This window comes from Temnothorax longispinosus, chromosome 2, assembly GCF_030848805.1.
Source record: "Temnothorax longispinosus isolate EJ_2023e chromosome 2, Tlon_JGU_v1, whole genome shotgun sequence".
Taxonomy (NCBI): domain Eukaryota; kingdom Metazoa; phylum Arthropoda; class Insecta; order Hymenoptera; family Formicidae; genus Temnothorax; species Temnothorax longispinosus.
In genome coordinates this window covers 2,824,362-2,844,177 of record NC_092359.1, presented here as the reverse complement: position 1 = coordinate 2,844,177, position 19,816 = coordinate 2,824,362, and the positions used below count along the sequence as shown (strand labels likewise).

Genomic DNA, 19,816 nt, shown 5'->3' with positions numbered 1-19,816 from the left:
CGTCGTCGCAAATCTTTTTTACGATAGTTACGCGACCAATCGTTTGCCTACAGAGCGAGAAAGACAGAGAGATAAAAAGTTAGAGGCAGGAGGAGCGAAGGAAGGAGATAGGGAGGCTTTAAGGGAGAGTTTCGTATTATCGCTGCAAATAGTGCAAATTGACTTGTGAGAATACCGATTAATTTTTTTTTCTCCCGAAAAATCCGTGACGATTGATAATTTTTAATTTTATTTCGCCTCAAGATTTTTTTCTTTTTACTAAGAGCTTTTAATATCGCAAATCGACCTCTCATAAATATTAAAGAGCAGATGCACCAAGATATCTCGCGTGCACGGCCATCCAAAATCCGCATTAACCTTTGCAAGAAATTAATATACTTTTTCAACGAGCTTTTTGATGTCTATTAAAAATATAACGAATAGAATTTGTTGACCCGGAGGATTATTTCGAGAGATAATAATACACAATAAGTGGTTTAAAAACTTTAGGAACTTTTTAGCAACACAAATATACAGGAGAAATCGTTCCGCTGTTCTTCTAATTTTGTAACCGAAATTTTCTCGACACCTCCGCCTTTACACTTCCGAGCATTACGCGACAATTCTCCCGTCTCTACGTTATCTTTCAATACGTGATAGGCTTAAAAGCACCCCGTCTGACAGCGAAAGCGCGTCATTTCTACGCGCGATTAAGACGTAGTCCTTTAATTCTTTATAACAATAGACGGGGGACACGGGAAGCCGCGGGCGGGCTAAGGAAAATTTAGGCCCGTGGACGTCGACAAGCTGATTGAAAGCCCATTTAATCCCCGCGCCGCGAAGAGAAACAAAAAGCGAGATCGCACCGAGTTCCTCCTACATCCGTTTCAATTAACCAGTGCAAACTGTGATTTATCTCGGGCGCACGCAGGGAAGATGGGCACTTTAAGAAGCATAACGATTTTCAAATTGGCATACTTCCATTATATACTTCTACGATTCTTTCGGATCGTGTAGTCATAGCTGCTCGCACACAATGTCAATCAAACTCAATGTCAACGTTGTTACTGAGCGTTTGAAACATCGAACTGTTTTCTTTGACCTGCGTATGCAAAATTTTCATGATATCCGATCTTTACAAATTCTGGCAATCTATATATTTAAAAGTTAGCACATTAACAAACTTATTGTATCAAAATATGTAACGTTTAAAAATTTAAGAAATAAAAATATAGTTTATAAGCGGTTCGAGTTTAGCAAGCGTTGCACTTTTTTTAGACTTTTAATTAACATTGTAAGAATACAAAGAACGATCAAACATCTTCTGGTTCAACATTTCATCAAAATCGTGCGGGCAAAAGCAAAACCAACGGGATTTGGTTAAACGTTCGGACAGCGTTTATTCGCGAACATAAGCGAATCGCTCGCTTGATTCCGTCCCGATTGAAAGACTACAGCATAGACCTCAACGCGCGACAGGTTCCTTCTTCTGGCGACCCGTCGACCGTCGAGATTATCAGTAAGAGTGTTTGCGTACTTGATTCTTTTTACAGTGCTTCCTCTCTAGCAATTATGTTGACGGTAACGAGTCGCCGCTCAGGTCCCGACCGTCGACCTGCGAGTTTCGAGAGTCTTCGGGAAAAGACCGAGTCGCCTCTCTCTTTCCGATTGATTGACTTTGCGGCCATCGTCTGACCTTTCGTCCGTAATAGCTCCTAATATGTTCCTCGCATATAAACGTTTGTAGTTTAAATAAACCTTTATACATATATTTTTAATATATGATGTACTTAAAAATATATATATATTTTTTCATGTATTAAATTAGAGCATTACATAAACAAACTAATAATATCCCAGCATGAAAATTCTTCTCCATCAGATAAATCTTTCGAAAATTAGAAGTATCGATGTAAATATGACTAATTAAAAGTATGTCCGACATGCGTTATTTGCATTTATATATACGCGTCATGTTCACGCACATGTATACGGCGCGAGAAACAACAGCGGGATGCGATTCTCTCACGGCACACGTACCTACTTCAACGACAAAAAGCTCATTTATCTTTGGCGTTGTTGGCATTAAAGAGAAAAAGAGGGAAACGAGGGAAATGATCTCTGGAAGAGCCGCCACTACCGGCGCCTAGCCTCTTTGCTCAGAGATCGCGGAGAGATATGCGGGCTAACGGATAAAAGTTGATAGGCAAACACACGCGTTTTTTTATCTGCTTATCTTCGTACGGCGCATCTGTTACTTTATGAAGCCTTTCGTACACCATCGAAAAGTTTAAGAGATATCTGACTCGTACATCATCGATAAAACCTAATGATAATTATATATTTTCTATGTTACAATACCAGGGTATCAAATCAACAGAGCAAAACACATTTTTTCAGTTTTTCGGCTTATTAAGAATCCGCGAAGAGAATCCACCACCCACCCTGAGTAAAAAAAGTATCTCATCTTTCCTTTTCAGTATTTACACTATTAATATCAACAACACATTGACTGTGTATAACTCGATAACTTTGTCTCTCGTATTCTTATATCAACATGTTATTTAAATATACTATCCAATTATGTTTATTCTGCATCTAAACTCACAATAGGTACAATTTTCATTTCCCCCTTTCAAAAAATCGAATCGACGAATAGCTGGCGTTATAGGTCGCCAACTATGAGTTAACTCATTCGACAGCCGACGTGTTATAAAAAGTTATGCAAAAAATATAACGCTCACCAAGCTTGAACTACTGATGATAGAAGAAAGTTACAAAGATCGTATCGTTCTTGGCCGTTTTCGCAATTCATTATCGTAACTTATTAACGCGCCAACATTTACAATGCCACCGAATCATTATTTGATATCATCTAGCATGAATGGACATCAACAGGCATTATCGAATACGCGAGTGATCGTCGTTCATCATTCATTCCGCTTGCTGCAAAATTGCTCGTCTTTCTCCAAGCCGCGGGAGTGGGAGTGGAGCAACGGTAACGTGTGGATCACACACCGTACATCGCCGTGCCTGTGGAAGGAAAAATCGGTCTCGGCACGGCAAAAAAGATCGCGCATTATTTTTCAAGGAAGGAGTGACGGCGAGTGCACTTAACGACCGTCAAATAAGTATTACGACGTACAAAATGATCGATCGCCGTTACACATCTGCGCGCTTTAAAGACACGAGCGAAAAGCAACGCTCGCCCGCTGAGTAAAAATCGTGACTAGGCCTTTCTCGCACATCGGCAGGAAATTAATCATAATAATCCCACTACCGGTGCGCGCGCGCTCGACAATAAGTCTGATCGCACCTTCGTCATTCATTATACAAGGCCAGACAGAGTACATTCATGGTGAACATGAAATTCGCAGATTCACCCAACTGTAAAGTACGCCCGAAGGGAGATAACGAATCCGGGAATCTTTTTAACACGCGACACTGTCACATGCCGGCGGGAAATTACCGCGTAATTTCAGATGTTTGCGATCTTTCCACTGTAAAAAGCGTTTCTTCCCGCGTTGAAATGAAATCAAGGTAATCCTGTTGCTATCCATGCACATAGCAAGACTGAATATATCGCGTTTTCAATTAAAATTTAATTCAATTAAATTTAATTAATTAAAAAGCGCAAAGCTTACCTAAACTAAAAGTTCATCTATGTATATTCTGAGATACTTGGAGAGGTACCTCCTCTCTCGTGTATTATACCTCGGTGACATGTTCGACGTGTAACGTTCCTACGTTCGACGGAGAGATGAGAGATGCGAGAGATGAGAAAATACGCGGACAGGATTTCCCTCTCCGGAAGATACGAGCAAAGGGAAAAAAAAAGAGGACGAGCGTGGAGAGACAGCAGGAGGCGGCTGGAAGAGGGGGGGGGGACAGAGAAGCGGCAAAGGGGTTAACTGGCGTTTTGGGGGGTCCTCGCGAAGGAAGTTGACCCAGGTGCGAAACGTCACCCCGGCGAAGATCGGATCTCGCGCCGATGCAACGAAAACACAGTTTGCGTCTCGTCACTTCGCGTGACTCGCGTATTAAGTTCCGGGCATCGGCGCGACACGGGCGCGGTTATATTTTCAGACAGGGTGGTCCGTGGCGGGTGCCCCTCGGAAAGCACACGCCGAACATTCTTTCGTATCGCCTCAAAGAGGCGCGCACCGAGTCCCCGGCGACGGTGTGTGTGTTTGCGCAACCAGAGCGACTCAACCAGATCAAAAGGATTACGGATTTCGGACCGAGAGCCGCGCACTCGCGCGAACGAGTGCATATAAAATGCGTGAAAACCCGTCGGGCGCTAATAGCTTTGGCGAAAAACACGAGGATCCACTGTCAATCGACGGGAAGAGAAACATTGTGGAAGAAAGCAAGCGGTTTCGAACGACGAATCGAAACGTTTTCGCACGTTTCTTTAATTTTGAGTAACGTGAACGTGACGTGTTGCTTGCGTCTCCATTATTTTTTTCTTTTTTAATAAATTCTCTACGTTTTTATAATACGTCATTTTAATAATATATGGTTTTTTTTATTAAAAATACCACCTCAGCGGCTCTAGCCCTTTTATTGAGGAATTCTATAAAAAAAGATACGGGAGAGGACGCGTAAAGACACGTTACAGAAGTTACGATTTCATTGTAGATGATTGCCCGCCATTACGTTAGAGCGTTCATATCATCCAGAAAGACGTGGAACGCTGCTAATTATGCTTCGATTATCCTAATCAGTGAAATAATACTTTGGTCGTCCGCCGAGATTAATTTTAATGGTCCGCCATTTTGTAACTAATAACCGAATCCCCTACGATATTGCTGTACTTTTCGTTGATATACGAGTATTAATAGTGTCTTTTTGAATCTCGGGAAAAACTATAGCTATACGAATTGTTAAATTATTAAATCCACACATTAAGTCCGTCCTTAAATTTCTCGAGACATTATAGGATTTTACAGTTAACAATTGTAATCGCGCGCAATAAAATAGTTATCTGTCGATCAAGTATTTAGTATTTGTTTGCGCTAGCGTCTGATATTCCATCAATGTGTTATTACTTTGAATAATGTCTTATTAGAATACACACCGTATTTTTAATTAAAAATAGGTTTTAGTTCAATGCAAGCTTTATTTCGATAAAAAGGTTTCAATTAAAACCAGGATTTTATTAAAATATAGAATATTTATGATATTGCAATTCCGATATTTGGTGGCGATACTTCAGAAATTACCATTGATAATTAATAAATTTTAATAAATATTATTAATAATATCGATCTGTGTAATTTTCCAAATTAACGAATGCTTTTGAATTAGTTTCGCGCTAATTTCACAAATTTGGAAAATCAGACATTATAAAAATTGATAAAAATTACGAAAAAGAATTTCTCTTTCTTCGTAAAGAAATTATGACACAATGGAAATATTTTTTTAAAAAAGTGGAATAAAAAACAGGTTACAAATATTGTATTGTAAAAACGTTATTTGAGCCATTCTATAATACAAAGTAATGCAGCTCCTTCGCGAGAGGGAGGATTGACTTACGAATATATATACGTTAATAAAAACGTTATTATCATTTAAAAGGATTGGGTTCTTACGCGACGCCAATATCGAAGTTTCGAAGATCACATGGCGTAAGACTATACTCATAAATTGAGCGTTTGAAGGACTTACCCGGCAATATCTTGAACGCGAGTCTGCAAGACCGTTTTCTCAAAGGGCTCTTCAGGGATCAGGCTGCACAGCAATTGCGTCGCGCTGGCAGCCACTGTACCATTTCCGGTTGAATTGGCGGATACATCCTGAGTCTGAGCGTGGTCGTCGAGACTAGTCAGGGTCTGTGAAAGAAGAAACGCAGCGGTTGCAATGAACGAATGTAATACCTTTATGAAGCGTTCCGCACAAAGTCTGAGAAATAATGTCACATTTTTTTCTTAGCGAATTTTATTTCCTGCTCTTTAATCCCGTTTTTAGACACGGTAGTCTATGCACTCGGCATTGATCGGAAACGGACATCGAAACTTTTATCGATCTTCGCATCTCGTTGCAAATTGCAAATGGTCCGAGTTCTGGAATAGACCGATCTTAAATGCACAAAGAGATGGAATTACAAAAGTAATCAGAAAGTATTTCCGACATTCTCTCCTATTGTTCCTATCGTATACTCCGTGGAGTAATATCGACTCTTAAAATCGAGATAACATCGTAAACGAACAAACAAACGTATCAGAATCGTCAATGTATATTTAAAATCCGAAAAGAAGGATTCGCGACCAAAGAGAGACGTATATTTACTTGACTCTTGTCTACTTAACACCGCGAAAGAATCGCGGTGAATGAAATGGGGAAGGGTATCTAAGATACAGCGAGAAACGTGAGACCTGGAATCCATTAGACCTGTGTGTACAATTACAGTGTACAATTACGTATCAATTAAAGTGACAAAAACTGACGAAAGGTTTGTTAAGATGTGAAAGAAAAGGGAGGATCCGATCACAGAGATACACCGAACGCGACCGCTATCAAACATTCTGTATATTAAATGTGGAAGAAACAGAACGAAGCCACACAGTGATATCAAAGTCATTACCTGTATATTTTTTGTAAGAGCGTGCTCGTCGAACGATCAAGAAGTCAGTAAATTTCTCATGCCACCGTGCCCGGAGGGAATTAAAGGAATTTCAGCATAATTTTTTTCACTAAAGTTTTTACCAGGAGACCATTACACACACCGGTCGGATAGTTATGTACTTAGCGTCCAATTCCAGTCGATCGGCCAGACACAGCGAATTCCTGATAGGTTGAGTCATTGTTACAGACCCGTTAGACCGAGGCAGCCGTGTTGGGCAGCACGCACACGTACACGCGCATTTAGAACGCTAAATTAGTGGTAACGAGTCAAAGGGTTTTCGATAAGAATTCTGGAGACAGGAATATGGGTTCTAAACGGTTTAGCCTCGGTCTCGATAAGCCGTTCGAGGAATTCTATAGAAAAGTCGTACGCTACACGTTTGTCCACTTTTATTTCACTTCTGGACCGCCGTGAGTATCGCGATGCGCGCCGCGGGCCGCGTCGAAAAATCACGCTCAGATTTCAATTGATCGAAAACGACAGTCTTTTTTTGTCGACGACTCACAACGATCGATTTCTCAAATATCAGCGTTCGCGATGGTCCGATCACTTCTTGTTGCGAAAATCTCATCCGAGTTGAGCAATCTCGCCTTTTCCTATAATAATATCGCGGAAAGTACACGCTATAAAGTTTATACCTTGAAGAATAAATCTGATTATCTTCTTTCCGCTCCCCTTTGATTGAATAACGCGTACAGAGCGAGAGTTTAAGGAGACGTTTGCCGCCATACATTTGTTATTGATTTCTGAAAGATTCTGCCGCAGGCAGAAAATATTGACGCGCATACTTAATCTTTTAAGAACTATTGTTGCGCCGGGCGGACCTCGGATGGAAAAGATAATGTTACGAACCGGCCGCGCTCATGAGAGGTAGCGAAATAATCTCCTACGAAACATTAAAAAGTGGTTTGACCACTGCCTTGACAAATTCAATCCCATCGGTATCCAGAAAGAAAAAAGGGCTGCCACGACTCTCTGATACGGGGCGAACGAAAACAAGACGCCAGCGCGGGACGTTGAAATTTCGAGGAACGCATATACCGGGGTACGTGCGACCATAAACGGGAGATGCTTTTATGTTAATCCAGTTCTTTCCGAACTAAGCGTCACGGAAAGAGCAAGCCGATGGGAAGAAGATTTTAGAGAATTCTATGAGAGGCCGATAAAATAGCGTGGATTCTATGATTCTTGAGATCAGTTTGTACATTTGCATTCGCATTTTATCCACAGAGTCATTATTATTCTTTTTATTCTTACGATTGTTACATAAGGGACCAAAAGCAGAAAGTTTTATTAGATATATATTTTTAAAAAAAATTTTTTTTCTCGATGTCGATGTTAAACGTTTTAAAATATATATGCGTTGAAAAATAAAAAAGACGGTCAACAGAATGTACGCTGTGTGCAATTTATATTTTGCGCTTAACAATGTGACTATCGTCCGTTATAAATTGTTACATTTCTTTGACATGTCCGGAATACGTCGTTCGGACTTCAATTCATTTGACTCGTTGTCAGAAGATACGTTATATTCTCCCCTATTTTTATTTTACGGTCAACGAATACAGTTTGCAGTCATCGAGAAATCGTTTTTCCGTGCGTGACAGCATCAACCGGGATGCAGTCACGCATAAATACACATATGAATTCTAGAGCGGCAGAGGGACACACGGCTAAACCGATCGCGGACGGTTTCCAGCGATTTACGTGGAACTGCAGATTTGTTTGGCCGACGAACTAGATTGGGAAACGTTCGCGGGGAATTGGCGAGCCCCTTAAAGCGATTCGTCTCTTTGCGCAATGGTCCAGACCGGAAAGTTTGTCCCGACCCCAGCGGGCGGATGAATTACCAGCGTTCCCTTGTCTCGATTTTCTTAAACATTTAGAATCGATTAGAAACCGCCGTTCCTCTCATTCGTGAGACGCGTCGCGACTCAACGAGTGCCAAAAAAATGGATGGCACAAAACGATACGCCTCGAAACAAAAAAAAATCCACGTATTTCTCGTCAGATTCGTGCGCTTTTATTTTCCTATTTCAAATACGCGGCATGTCCACGTCGAGTCCGACGCATCGCGATCCCGCTTTCGATTGCACCTCGGCCGTACGGAAACGCGTATACATCGGGTAAACACGCCGATACAAGCAGTTATAAAGATAACGAGGGAGGACCCCGCGCGTCTATAATCTCCGCTTATCAGCTGAATTTTTAATTTGGCGAGAGTTTTTATCACCGCCGCGCGCTTTACGACGTCTTTTTCTGGTCCATTTAGTAACGAGGTGACTCCCTCGCTTCCATTTTCTCGAGAATCCTCCGTATCGCGTATACGGCGACGAGCCTGACCAATAATACGGAACGGGGTCTAACGATAAACGGAGCTGCACGATTGTCCGTATACGAACGGATGAGCAATAAAGGCAAAATGCCCGTATAAAACAGGTGAATATTTGCTTAAGCCGAACGGAATCTCCTAGTCATTGTAAGATGATTATAAAACGAACACGTGCCTCTCGACTATTGTATTACAAATGTTATCGTCGAAACTGTTGATAAAAGTACATGTCCGAGTGGAATAAAAACGAATAATGAGAGTAATGACTCGCGTAAAATCGAGAGGCATATGAATATCAAAGCGAACCTTCGTCTTTATTATTTTCGAGGATGAAAGTCAATGAATCATGATTTGTCAATACATTGAACAGTCGGAAAGAATAGCCTGTCATTACGTAGAATAAGGGCACTAATTATGGATCACTGTCAGAATAAAAATTCATATTTTTATTTAGGAAAATATTAAACGAACAATAAAATAATAATTATAATTAATCAGACAAAGTATTATGATTAATTTTAACTTAATTAATTTTATCTCTCTTTTTTATAATTTGGTTCCATTTTATTATATTTATATATTTTATATATTTTGTTTTATTAAAAGATATATCTTTTAATTTTAATTAAATGAAATAATGTAAATGATCTACAATTAGACCCCAGGTACTAGTCGCGGATCAGTTCTTAAAATGTTTTTCCTTTTTGGAGACGCATCCTATAAAAATAATAAAAATAATTTGCGCTTGCATATCGCACAATGTAAATAATGGATCACGATGTAACTTTAGCATTATGGTAATATGTTCAGCTTTATAAATTAAAATGAAAATTATATTCAAAGTTATATATTTAACGATCAAAAACAGTTAAATTAGAAACAATAATACTTGAAATAACAAAGTTCTTACATAGATATACAATACTATTTTTTATTTTATGTTCTTTCCACTTCAAACAAATTAATTTTTCGAGTCTTCTATTAACAATAAATCTCAACAGAATTAAATAAACATATAAAAAAATCTTTTGCCATGTATTTTCTTTTCACATTTAAATAAAAATGCTCATTAAAATCCTTTGTATCAAATTTTTACTTAAAATTTTGCTGTCTTGAATTAAAATGCCATTCTTTACATAACCGCTTGACAACAAATAATTATTTTAAATATGATAAATGATCCAGAATTAGTGCCCGATCCACATCTGGCTCGTTTATTCTAACTCCAGTTTACAATATCACAAAAAAGATGCAATTAAATTTCATAGTACTTTCTCACCTTGTGATAAAAGTAAAACAAGGCATATTTTGCACTTTTTTAAACGTGTGTAGAATATGGGAGGTATTTTACGACTTTCTCGTTATTTTTGCAAATGAACTTCTCCTCGTTCGGCGAAGGATTCGGGTATCCGAATATCATCCGTCATCGGGTGATCTCATAAAATCGTAAAAATCTCGGCGATCATCAACGGCGGTGGCGGCGGGAAAATTGCAACGCGCATTTCGTATTCTAGAACGTGCGAAGAGGTTGTTGAAAAAGCGCCGATAAAAGGTGGCGGAGGAGGAGGAGGAAGAGGAACCAGAGAAGGAGGAGGAGAAAGAGGAGGACGAGACAAAAGATTAGGCCGGGTCCTCGAAACCAGGGCTTGATGGAAGTGGAAACAGAAGTACCCCACGCACATTCTCCCGCGGACGGACTTTCCTTTCACCCGTGCAACCCGGGCGCTCCATCCGCGTGCGTGTTGCGCGTGCACGTGTGTATATGTGTATGCGTGATGCGTGCGCGCGTGTGACGCGTGCGTGCGTGCGTGCGTATCTGTATGTGGGTGACGTCACTAAAAGCTCTCTCGCCGCTAATGCATTTGCGGAGGGGGATCCTTGGAAGAGGGGACAGGAAGGAGGTGACGCCAGTGCCGTATCTATGGAGCGTGAAGAATCGATGGCGAAATCACACCGATGGATTCCCGTCGGTGGCGAAGCCACGAGATGATCGGTCCGCGAAGAAAAGATACGCGGAGTCTACCGTACGAAAGGCACGTTGAAAGCGTGAATCTTCACACCGACGAGATACGCACTTGTAGCCGTGTATAAATAACAAAAAAAATCCCAGAGAAAGAATGTGTGTGTGAGAGAGAGTGAGAGTGAGAGTGAGAGAGAGAAAGAGAGAGAGAGAGAGAGAGAGAGAGAGGAGTCGTCAAATTAGATAAAATTCTAAATAAAAAAATGAAAATCAACGTGAACATATATAACGATTTTAATATTTCTTTGATATATAGATTTAATCGCGTTTATTGTTGCATAAAGATATCACTCGCATGCGAAATGCCCGAGTGTTTGCGCTAAAAGGAAAAAAGAATAACGATCGGTCGCAGTAATTATATTTGCCGTTTTGTAATTAACTGCGTAAAGCACTGCTCGATATTTCATTGACACGTATACAAAATGACAACGCCAGACGTGTGTAAATCGAATTAAACCGAACCATATTGTTTTGCTAACCGCGCACACCGAAGCGCCGTGATCAAATATTTTTAATTAATTGAACCGCGAATTCGATGAAAAAAAAGATAAATGCGTATATAAAAAAACAAATGCAATTTTTATATTTTAAATCTGTATTTTCTCTTAATGATGAGGTTTAAACATTAGAGAATCTTTTTAAAAAAAAAGTGTAAAAGCACAGAGACAATCTCTACATCGGTTTCAATCAACGATATATATGTAACTGTCGTCTAGTTCGTGAATTTTGTTATATAGATTTTATGTTGATATTTAACGCGATAATAGCAACACTATCGCAACCATAAACGTATCGACATCGTATCGGGTATATCCATGATTAATAAACGCGAATGTAGCGTACTGCTCAACCTATATACATTTTAACGTAAACAGGCAAATAGAGCTGTGCATCCTTCTTCTCGAAATTGATTCGTTAAAAGAAACTACGTGGAATTATATATATATATATACATACGTTTATATATAAATTATATATGTACGTAAATAAAATTTTATTATGTTTTATAATTATATATATGTATATATACAATGTGTATAATTCATTTTTTTAACTGATTAATTTCTAGAAAAAGGACGGATAACACTTAATAAAAGCTTACAATTACTGTCACCCTATAAGTAAGATTTTTATTTTGCACAGCTTTCCTATTCTCCAGCATGTCTCTCGAAATTAGTACGTCGTATTCCCTTCATTTATCGGGGAAGCGATACGTGCCTACCGCGACACTCAAACGAGTCCGAAAGGCAACCGCGTGACGTGAAATCGTGGATCCCCGAGATTCTTAATCCTTATTTTGACAAGTCGGACAGAATGGACAGGATGACAGGGACACATCGTCTTTACCGTCGTCCCTTTACCGACCTCGAAACGAGGTAAGAAAAAAAAGGGAGAGAGAATAAAAAAAGAAAGATAAAGAAAGAAAGAGACGAAACAAGCTATAATCTACATGCCTATCTACCACATTAGCTCGCTTTAGAAGACGATGCTCGTTATGCTCGTTTATGTTCGTTCGACGCGGATATCACCGTGTACTTTGGCTCGCGTCCTTATTAAGAGACGAAAACTCTTTTGTTCGTCAATCCTTTAGATAATTAACGGCAAACAGGCAAATAGTGCCGTTCTTTTTCTAGAAATTGATTTATTTAAACCTTACATTATTCGCATGAGGTATATCTTACACCCCATTATATCTCAATTTTCATTTTTTTTTATGATTTACAATTAAATAAGGTTGATAATATTCTATATAGCGTTCAAAATAGAATAAAGACAAGCTTGAAAGTTTTTCTTTAATTGTGAAACAATTTGTACAGCATTCGATTAATAAAAAAAATCTTATTCTGTAAATTAAGTAAATTTCTAAGGCTGGAGTGTGTTTTATACTTTAGGCGAGTAATGTGAAGTGAAAAGAGTGATAGTTGCACATATGTATACAATGTAAAATAAAATTTTATTTGTTATATATATAATTTATATATATGTATATAATTCCACGCAGCTTCTTTTAATAAATCATCAATCTCTAGAAAAGGAACGTAGTTCTATTTGCCCGTCTACGTTAAAATATATAAATATTTGTAAAATATGCATAAATAACATGTGTAATACGCAAGCACACTCACAAACGTTCTAAGATTAAATTCCCTATTCTTCTTGATAGAAAACAAAAAGCGTAAAGGGACTTATATCTGGTCAGTTTATGAAAAAGAAAATTTATACGTCCTTTGCAATATCACAATAAAAATACATATATGCGACCAGAATCTGCCGGTATCCTTATTAACAATTTTCGAGTAATCTCGCATTTCAATTACTGCGCATTCGTTCCGCTATAGGGTTCCCTCGAAACTAAATATAGAACGGAATTTCATTGTATAATTACCTGAGATTTAATTTGCAAACAATTCCCGGATTACAACCTTAATTCGAACCCCGTCGACGCATCCACGTTGATGACTAATGGAAAGCGAAAACTGTTGCCGCCTACCATCACACATATCTGAACGTGCTTACACGAGAGTCAGAATAGATCAAGACATTATCGATTCAATTCTGAAGATCAGTTCTTTTTTTACCTTCTCATTAAAGAATTAACGAATAAAATATTTTGGGAGATAATTTCGAAGATTCCTTAGTCGAGTAAATTGACCCTCTATTCCCAGAGGGCAGCACGTACCGGATAAGGTGCCGATTCAAATTTTATATATAGTATTATTTTGTAGTATTATTTAATATGAAAAACTATCGATTAATTGCTATCAATTTTTTGATACAGGAAAAGAAAGATTAGTTTAGGGACTATGAATTATAGTTAGAAATTTTGCTTTGAGCAATTCTGTTGGTTAATCGTTGGTTAATCACAGGTCGATATTATTCTTAGACTTATGAATTGAAAATTTCAACCAAAAGAGATAAAGCGGATTAAAATTAAAGTTATCTCTGGTCGAAATATAATTTAGTCTAATTTAATTCGCGGTTCTCAACGCATAGTCTGATTATTAAACAAGTAGTGCTATATATTGGTGAATTCAGATATATTACTGACTTCAATTTTTAAACAGTATTTAAAAATATTTCCTTAAAATTTATTAGGGACAAATAAGAATTTAATTGAGTAATATATTAATTTTTTCAATGAATCCAGCAATGATGCAACGGGCCGATATTTATACTCAAATACAAGAATATCGTATTATAAAATATCTAGAAAAAACTACTCCTTCATTATAAATCATTGGATTAAAAAATATAGCACTACAATTATCTCAAACAAATTTTTTACATAAATTCATATAATTTATAGTACCCTATGTAATACTACATGATAGGTACACATAGAGCAGTACACTATATGAATGGTTAATACGCTAATAATCATTATTGAAGTTAAACTATACACAAACTTACCTCTAAACGTTGTAAAAGTAGATCCAGGATAACGAGAATTTTGTTGCTTAATAAAATAGCCTCTGTGTTCTCGGTGTTCCCACTGATCCCGGCCTTGTAAACTCGGCACAGCGATGTAATTGCTCTAAAATTTCAGATACGAATAAAAATCTCATAATATTAATTAAAAGATTTATTATACTTACTTATTCGGTAAAATGTAAGATGCATTTTGTGTATTTAAGCCTAAATTCAACAAGTTTGTTAGAGTGTCAAATCCATTCAAACATCTAAACGCATCTTGATCAAGTGGACACTGAAACGGAACAAACGAATGAAATATAATTATACGAAGTAATACACGAGAGGAAATGTTACTTTCTCTATAGTGCCTACCGATTTGGAGAAGGCTCGAACAATTTCTCCCGAGCAGCGCTCCAAGGTGGCCAATGCTATGTTCGACCATGCTGATTTGGAATGATTATTATATAATCTATCTAATTCTTTCAAATTACGGCGGAATTTGGCTTTATTGGCTGATTCGACGGATAAATTCTGATTAGTCTCACTTTTGTACTTGTCTTCCCATTCCTGTCCGCGTGAACTCATGCGCTGTTTTATTTTCCTGCATCGACGTTTCAGCGCTTTTTGCTTCTCTTTCACAGCCTTGCTGTTGTTCGCGTTATTATTATTGATTACGGTGACGGAAACGTCCCGTATCTGCGCAATATTAAAACGCTGAAGCTCATCTCGAGACGGCTCGCGATTATCATGCGCGCTTCGTACTGCTTCAAGATGCGTCTTTCCTTTCAAGTGGCTTAGAAGATGCACCTCGTTAGATATCTGTAAAATACGCAAATGCAATAAGTCTGAAGTTAAAAAAAAAAAAAGATTACGTCGCGTAATTGTGTGGGGAAACTCACAATCGTGCCACATAGAGAGCACTGTTTTTGAGCGGGATACGATTTGAGAGTGGGTGGCACTTCCTCCGATCTTAAAATCGAAGACTCAACCGCACGTTGTCGAATGTGCTCAATATTCTCCACATGCCGCCTAGTGGATTCTTGCTGCTTCTGCGCTATTTTCTTTTGCAGCTCTTCCTGATTAGCCAGCTGCGCTGCATGAAGTGCCGACAAACGTTCTTCGCGATCTCGTGCTTTTTCTCTCGCTAATTCCTACAAAGTTAAACTTGGTAACTTAGAAACTCCACCTATAAAATAAAGATATCTCGATGGTATAATAATAATTCATGTACTTGTCGTTCTTTTTCTCGCTCGAGCTGCATTTTGCCAACCCTTTCCTCACGTTCTCGTCGTGCTTGCTTCATTTTTTGTATTCGCAACTGCCGCTCTGCTTCCAAAGCTCTTCGACGTTCCTCAGCTGCAGCTTCTTTGGCAGCTTTTTCCTCTTGTCGACGTTGACGTTCCTCTTGAATACCCTATATAACAAGTCATGCTTGTATTAAAAACATAACACCGATAATAACATATATTACACATTAATATTTTACAATATACAGGTTTAAAAAATCCTGGATTTTTTTTTATTCAAAATGTTATTTTTTGGAAGGATACATACCTGTAATCTTTCTTCTTGTTCTTGACACAACGCCATAAAATCATGTCTTTTATTTTGTGCCTCTAATTCATTGATGAAAGCTATTTCTTTCAACTTTGAGTCCTCATCATGTGCTTTTCTCACTATTTCTAATAAATGTTGTGTCCTATTTTCTTCCGCCCTTTTAAGTTTCATTTCCATCCTGATTCTTTTGTCCTCTATTAATTGACTCTTTGCACTTTTGACATCTTCCACTTTATTTAATAATTCTCGCAATCGTTGCGATTTCTCCATAAGCAGCGTTTGACGTTTGTGTTGAGCACAGGCTTGTTTCGCTTGATATTTTCTTAACGTTTCAGGAAGCGATCTTTTTCGCGATGGAGATGAAAGTTTCTGATGTAATTCTAAAGCACGCCCGGGATGGCGAGCTACCAATGCACGCAATTGTGCAAGAGTATCGACTCGTTCCGCCCAAGACATTCCCTCTAACATATTTTCGTACCTGTAACATTCATTTTGTTAACAAAATTTGACAATCCTATCGAGACACTGAACAATATGCATAGACTTTTATGTACCTGTCTTCTAAACTAATATCATCAGTTACACTGAGCGATACCGCAGGTTCGTCTTCCATTTCGAGAACCATTTCACCATCCGTTTCATCTGTTTCGGTATCAACGTCAATTTCAGTGGACTCTAATTCCAAAATCTGCCGTTTTAAGGACGCCTCTTCATCCGATAGCTGCTGAGATCTTTGAGAATCCGCTTCTTCCGTCTTTCTTTCTTCCTCCAAGATAATTCTTTCTCTTTCTGCCTGAGCGGTCATAAACTGCTGTATACGTTTCTCAAGTAATTCTGCGTCATTCTTAAAGATAGCTGCGATCACTGATGTCGAATTGGTATCACATAAATTTAACGTGTTCTTTTTAAGTGCGTCTTCGAGATTACTTTTAATCGTAGATGTTATGAATTCCCCTTTAACTTTCTCAACCTCATTATTCATATTTTTGCCGGTTTTTCCTACAATACACTTTTTCTTTTGCTTATTTCCATCTGGAGTATAACTAGTCTTCTTCAGCTTCTCCGATGGGCTTTCTATTGATAAAGCTGGCAAGGATAGAGCAGTGCTTGGTTTATGAAAGCGTGTAGACATGTTCAAATTATGAGTGCTCCCTCTTCTACAGCGGTTCCTTACTGTTTGCCAGCCATCACTTTCGTCTTTTAACTTTGGAGATACCGTTTGTTTGGTTAAAACTTCTACGGATCCATTCATGTCTCTATTTTGATCTTTCCTTGCATTTTGTTCTGATAACTGAAAAAATACATTTTTTTTGTACACAATATAATAGTACACAATATGATAGTTTAATGAAATATGTATAATACCTTATTTTCAGGAGTTTGAAACCGTCCTCTCACAATAACAGACGTTCCAGGCCTTCTTTTACTTGAAGCAGGTAAATTTTTATCACTTAAGCAAGTTTTACTTCTGATAAACTTTGGAGTTTCGGGTAAACCCGACGACTCTACTTTGGATCTTCTTGTTTGCGACACGGTCGCGTAGGCAGGCCTGTTTGCGCTAATTACCATGGGGCTCTTATCTACGTTATTCGATGTTGCATTTGGAGTATCTTTAGTATTTGACTTATCGCCAATTTCGTGAGGATGTTTACTTATTTGGCAATTAACTTGACTTATCTTTTCTGAAGTACTCTGAACGTTAGCTGTCTTTGTACTCAACTTTTCAATATTTTCAGTATTAATGTTGCTTTCACACTTTTTATTACTATCCTTTTTAACTTTGGCATTAATTTCATTCTTTCCCAGTCCGTTATTATTATTACATGATAATTTGCTATCCGTACTTTTCCCCTCTGTCTTACCGTCTTTAACGTTCACGCCATTACATTCCTTCTGCACAAGTTCACAATTAGTGCACGAACTCGGCTGAACATTTTTATCACTCCTACAGGTTTGTTCTCGTTTTTCTGAAGATAAATTAGAATCAACTGGCTTTACAATACTGCTATGCAAACAGTCCTTTGTTTGCTTAGAAATATTTCTAACATCCATTTTATTCTTCGAATCGTACGTTACACCGTCGTTCAACGTCCTGCGATCCACAAAGCTATTCGTTTTCGATTGCACAGTTTGTTTCACGAGAACTTTGTTAGACGCTTTCGTCGACGTGGACTTTTCCTTACTTGGTATTTGATTTCCCGTCTTGTCTACTCCATTCTTACGTTTCTCTTTAACGTCGGGGGAACAACTCTTGCAAACGTTGTTTTTATTATCTTTCAACAATTTATGAACAAATTCCTCTTTAGCATGATTAATTTTGTTGTCCGTTACAATCGGTTTATTCTCACATATGATTTGGTCGACCGGACTTTTGCAGACCAACTCCGTCGGACTGGCTCTCCGCAAGGGACTAGTGGACTTTGGAATTACGGTTGAATTCCATATCCGACAAGGAGACGTTTTCCTGACTTCCCAAGCCAACGGAGTTCGTCGTAACGGTGGCGATGAATTTTCGTAGGCCCACTTAACTTTGAACCATTCTATTAAATTATGAAAGTCTCGGGTGTAGTTCTCGAGCACCAAAATAACTTCCTTGCACTCAGAGATGTTTTCGTCCTCCTCGCATGTTTGGTAGATACCATCAACCGCTCTTTGCAAATTTCCAAATAGAAATGCCCAGTATCGCGCCTGTAATTCTAGAAAGATATTACACGTTCGATTGAAAGTTGAATAAACAATGTAAATTGTAAAATATTATTTGATTATATTACGCAAGCATTCTTTTATTAAGAAAACAGAGAGATTATTATAAAAGAAAGCTGTCTTACCAGACTTCTTATCACGACCCGTAGAAGCGGACCGTACTCTTGTGGTTGGTTTCATGGTTCGCTTTGTCAAACCCGATTGTGCCTGCCTTGGCACACTGGGCGGTTTCTTTGTAATTTTCTCTATGTTATTCGTACCGACCGGCACGTTAAAAGCTACCAAGTTCCTGGCCGAGCGACCTTCCTCTTGAATGAGCAACCTAACGTCTGCCATTTTTTCGTAAATACCTGGAATAACAATCACGACAATATGTGAGAAAACAGATCTTTAAAATCAACAGACACATAGCTGTTTATTGAACGCAATTCGGTAAAATTATAAAATTAAACAAAGTGGGCCCCATGACACGTGTTACAACTCACATTAAAAAACTCTGACAATTGTTCCAAATAGCCAAATCTATCGAGATCAGATTTTAAGTGTCTGCTATAAATTTTGTTAATAAAATGCCAACAGAAATATAACAGAATCTGCTATAAGAATATAATGATCAATTGTAGAAACTGAACTGATTTGTGACTATTTAAAATGATGTATTCCATTTAATAAATATTTACAAAATAACAGATTTTGTTAGCAATCCGCTGTCAAATTACATCTGCAAGCTCTGCCGACAAAATATAAATTTAATTAAGACGCAGATGACACCAAAATTGTTATACTGCGAGCAATTTGTTTATCAGGGTATTCAGGGTATACAATGTGAAATAGAAACGGCGGATATGCGTGTGCGAGCGGGAAAGCCTCCAGATAAAAAAACCAAGGCAGATTTGATCGTCACGTTGTCACGACACGCGCTCTACGACACCGTCAACCACGTTCGGGCTCGAGGTTATACCTCATCGTGACGCAACGCATTCGCGAGGCTCGGACGAGCCGAGCGTGGTGTCGGCGTCCGAGAAAACGACGGTTAACACGATGACATCGAGATGCCGTAGCCCAACGTGGCCAGCGTCCGCGGATCGCGCGAAATCGTCCAAACCGTCCTTGTCCGCCTGACGACGACGGGCACCGTTCTGTCAAAGCGCAAAGCGTGAAGCTGATCCGCGCCAGTCACCGC

At 38.6% G+C, this 19,816-nt stretch overlaps 1 protein-coding gene across 3 annotated transcripts in view; it reads right to left on the bottom strand.

Annotated features, from left to right (window-relative positions):
- Ssp3 (short spindle 3) overlaps positions 1-19,816 on the bottom strand; it is a 41,294-nt gene that overhangs the window by 21,164 nt on the left and 314 nt on the right. For 2 of the 3 annotated variants that reach the window (XM_071769787.1, XM_071769785.1), the window contains exons 2-11: positions 18,759-18,983; positions 17,296-18,626; positions 16,485-17,221; positions 15,928-16,408; positions 15,605-15,787; positions 15,273-15,524; positions 14,746-15,192; positions 14,556-14,665; positions 14,371-14,494; positions 5,650-5,813 (exon numbers count right to left, since the gene is read on the bottom strand). In XM_071769787.1, coding sequence (XP_071625888.1) covers positions 5,650-5,813; positions 14,371-14,494; positions 14,556-14,665; positions 14,746-15,192; positions 15,273-15,524; positions 15,605-15,787; positions 15,928-16,408; positions 16,485-17,221; positions 17,296-18,626; positions 18,759-18,969 — 4,040 coding nt within the window. In that variant the 5' untranslated portion in view covers positions 18,970-18,983. Of the gene's footprint in view, positions 1-5,649; positions 5,814-14,370; positions 14,495-14,555; positions 14,666-14,745; positions 15,193-15,272; positions 15,525-15,604; positions 15,788-15,927; positions 16,409-16,484; positions 17,222-17,295; positions 18,627-18,758; positions 18,984-19,594; positions 19,731-19,816 lie in introns of those variants that run through there. The other variant, XM_071769786.1, reaches the window with a different exon arrangement.